We start from the raw sequence: 3,193 nt of genomic DNA on the forward strand, positions 1-3,193 counted from the left end.
GGTTGGGACAATGGGGTTCGATCCTTCCATTCACTAGCAGGAGGAAATCTTTCAGCTGGATGAGCAGATTCAACACGAGGGTTGTGAGTAGAAATTTCACCAGAAGCCAAATTATTGACCCCAAGCTTTGAATGAAGGTAAGAATTGGGATTACCTATAAAAGGAGGTTCTTTCAATCCATAAGATTCTGTCGGTCGGAAATTATACATTTTGGGAGCCTCCCTGTCGGCAACCTGTTGTAATCTGTTTTCCAATACATCTTCCTTTCTGGGATCAGCAACAGGCTTGTCAAACTCATTATTAGCTAGAACTTCAGAAGCACAGATCTGCATACTTTCCAACCTCTTATCTATTTGTCTCATCTGGTCACAGGCCAAGGAAGTAGCATCTCCTTTAGGAGTACTGCCAGCAACTATACCAGAGTAGTCTTTTGGGGATTCACCAGTAATGTAATCAGAAGTCTGCAAAGGCATGCCTCCAACAGGAGCTAGATCATTATTAACTGGTCTGTTCAATGCGGGACCCTCGACAACCTGGTACTGAGGTGAAACAAGAATCTGCTGAAATGAATCTTGGTATGCCTGTGGGACATTACCCAAAAATACACCTTGAGATTGACCAATGCTTGTCATCGTTAAACCCTGGGGAGTTGATACCTTGAAATATTCAGGATTCTGAGCCTGCTGAAGAATAGTTTTATCATTTGCATAAGCTCCCTCAAGATTCTGGGAGATCCCGATTCTATCGGCTTGAACTTTTCCAGCTTCATGGTCCACATAACCCATAACTCTTGGTCCAGATCCAGCTGCATGTTGCTCAGCAATACTTTCTGTTTGAGTACCAGATAGTACAGGCTTAATCATTGGTTGCCCTTTATCATCCAACCCCAGGCTACGATAAATTGATCTTGAGTCAGAAAAGGTGCTTGCAGGACTTCCCTTTTGGTCCTGAGCCATTGGATCTGAATGAGCGTGTGGTAATGCTTTTTGACACATGTAACAGTCATCAAGTCTAGGAACTTGCTCAGAAACCATGACTGGTTGAGAGGGCAAGCCTCTTTCGGAAAAGGCTACCTGGTCAAGATGTGGAACTTGATGCCAACCATACATTCCTCCTGGCACTGTTGTAGGGACCTGAGCATGCTGCAAACTAAATCCTTGGTCCGCAGGAGGAACCCTCTGCGGCAGTGTACTTTCAGCAGGAAAATGCTCCAAACGAACTTGTTGAGGCTGAACAATAGCAGGAACTGCATTAGGTTTCATACTGATGAATGAAGGATTCATTGTCATATTAACTGCAGGAATAAACTGCTGAGAGGAAGCTCCAGCAGGCGAATGCTGTTGGGTGAACACAGGCCCAACTGCACCATAAATCTGCGCAGGGAATCCCATCTGAGAAGAGAGTTGCACATATTCAGCATGGTTCAAGTTTTCTTGGTGAGCATCCACATTAGCTTGAACATGAGATGAAGGTGCTGGGAAACTCACTCCAGGTTGCTGCAGATCAAATCCCATTTGCGGCTGTGGGACATTAAGAGGCACATATCTATCCAACTCTTGTTCGGAAACAGCAGTCATAGTGGTAGCTGGACAAAATTTAGCCACGGGAATACCCAGCCGAGTAGCAGAAGGATCTGCATGTACTGCAGCATTATGATCAGCACTCACGGTTCCAGGGGCTGTTTCAAGAGAAACATCGGAATTTCCCCTTGGTGATAATCCACCAGCAGATGGAGGAACAGTAACCTCGCCATGACCATGGCCAAAGTTATCAGCACCCTCAGTACCACTCAAATCAGAATTCTGAGCAGAAGCAGCACTCTCAAGGCTCTCCTTCCTAGCAATACAAGCACCACAACCACCACTGCCAAATCCATCCAAAACCCCATTCACTGCTTCAACATACATCTGCCCGCCATCCTGTAAGTCTCCAATATGTAACAAACTGGCAGACTCTAGCTCTGAAGGTGAAAACAAAAATACCCTCAGCTTAGCCGACCCATCTGAAGACCTCTCAACCAACTTCTCATACTCATCCATCATGTTCTCGAGATCATCAGGACATGAAACTGAAACAAGTGCATCAAGGTCCTCATCTGGCAGTTGGTACTTTATCGCTACATTCTGCCCATATGTATCTGCCATCTTCTGAACCAATTCACCAAAACCCACATCCCTCCTAACGCTAATTATCCTAGTCTGCCCACCGACGTATCTCAATGCCCCATCACTTGGCCTAGGCAGTATTTTGCCACCAAAGCTACACAAGAACTTAACCTTCCGCCCTGACACAGAACCATCACCACCCTCATCGCTAGTCTGATCAGAAGCACTACCCCCTACCTGCGCTCCAAACTTCGGACTATTACTAGACCCACTCACCGAATGAAGCACAGAAGCACCCATTGCGCCCAGTTGGCATTGGGGCGGCACACCACGCAAGAACCCAGCGGCCCCTGGCACTGCATTGTTATATCTAAATCCAGCATCAGAAATCGTGGCTGTATAATAAATTGGAGGCACAGAATCGGGGTTGCCCCGGGCATCACGGGGTGGGTTCGCATAAAACCCTTCAACGGGCCTGACCGACGAGGTCACAGGGGCAATGCGTGGGTCCTCGGGCAATGCTCTGGCTATATTCAGAGGGCGCAAATCTTTGGGTACCGAGTTCGGGTCAAAAGCCATAACTTAACTGTGTTTATATGATTTGTCCTTCCTGGACAGCTAAAAATATGGAAATTTTTACAAAAATCAAGAAGTAAAATAAAGGCGAGGCCTTCGAATTCAATGTCTAGGGTCTATATATTTCACATCCAGCTAAAAGGGTAGAAAACAGTATACCTTTGAACCACTAATAAACCCTAGAGATTAAGATAAATTCATGCGGTATCAAGAAAATATTGACTCAACAAAGCAAGTGACAGATATGAAATGAGACCCTCCAAGAATAAGCAAGAAAGAGAGTAAGAGAGGTGAGAAGAAGTGGAGAGAAGTAATTTGAGTCGATGAGCTTATCGGAGATACTTCTATCTCTCTCCTCTCTTAAGATTTATCTACATACCAATCTTCACGGAGATATGTGTACTAAATATTGTCTGCAGTTATTTTTCAGAGAGATTTTCAGCGGAAAATTTTGTGAGTCGGAGGGGAAAAGAGACGAAAGCGGGTAGAAGGGGTTGTAGTGTCATTGTCTA

General features: G+C 45.3%; 1 protein-coding gene across 1 annotated transcript in view; it reads right to left on the minus strand.

Annotated features, from left to right (window-relative positions):
- The window catches only part of LOC111386831, a 6,984-nt gene extending 3,797 nt beyond the window's left edge, over nucleotides 1-3,187 (minus strand). The window contains exon 1 of the mRNA XM_023011310.1: nucleotides 6-3,187. Coding sequence (XP_022867078.1) covers nucleotides 6-2,684 — 2,679 coding nt within the window. The 5' untranslated portion in view covers nucleotides 2,685-3,187. The remainder of the gene's footprint in view (nucleotides 1-5) is intronic.
- Nucleotides 3,188-3,193: the final 6 nt, after the last annotated feature.

This window comes from Olea europaea, unplaced genomic scaffold (genome assembly GCF_002742605.1).
Source record: "Olea europaea var. sylvestris unplaced genomic scaffold, O_europaea_v1 scaffold374, whole genome shotgun sequence".
Lineage (NCBI taxonomy): Eukaryota > Viridiplantae > Streptophyta > Magnoliopsida > Lamiales > Oleaceae > Olea > Olea europaea.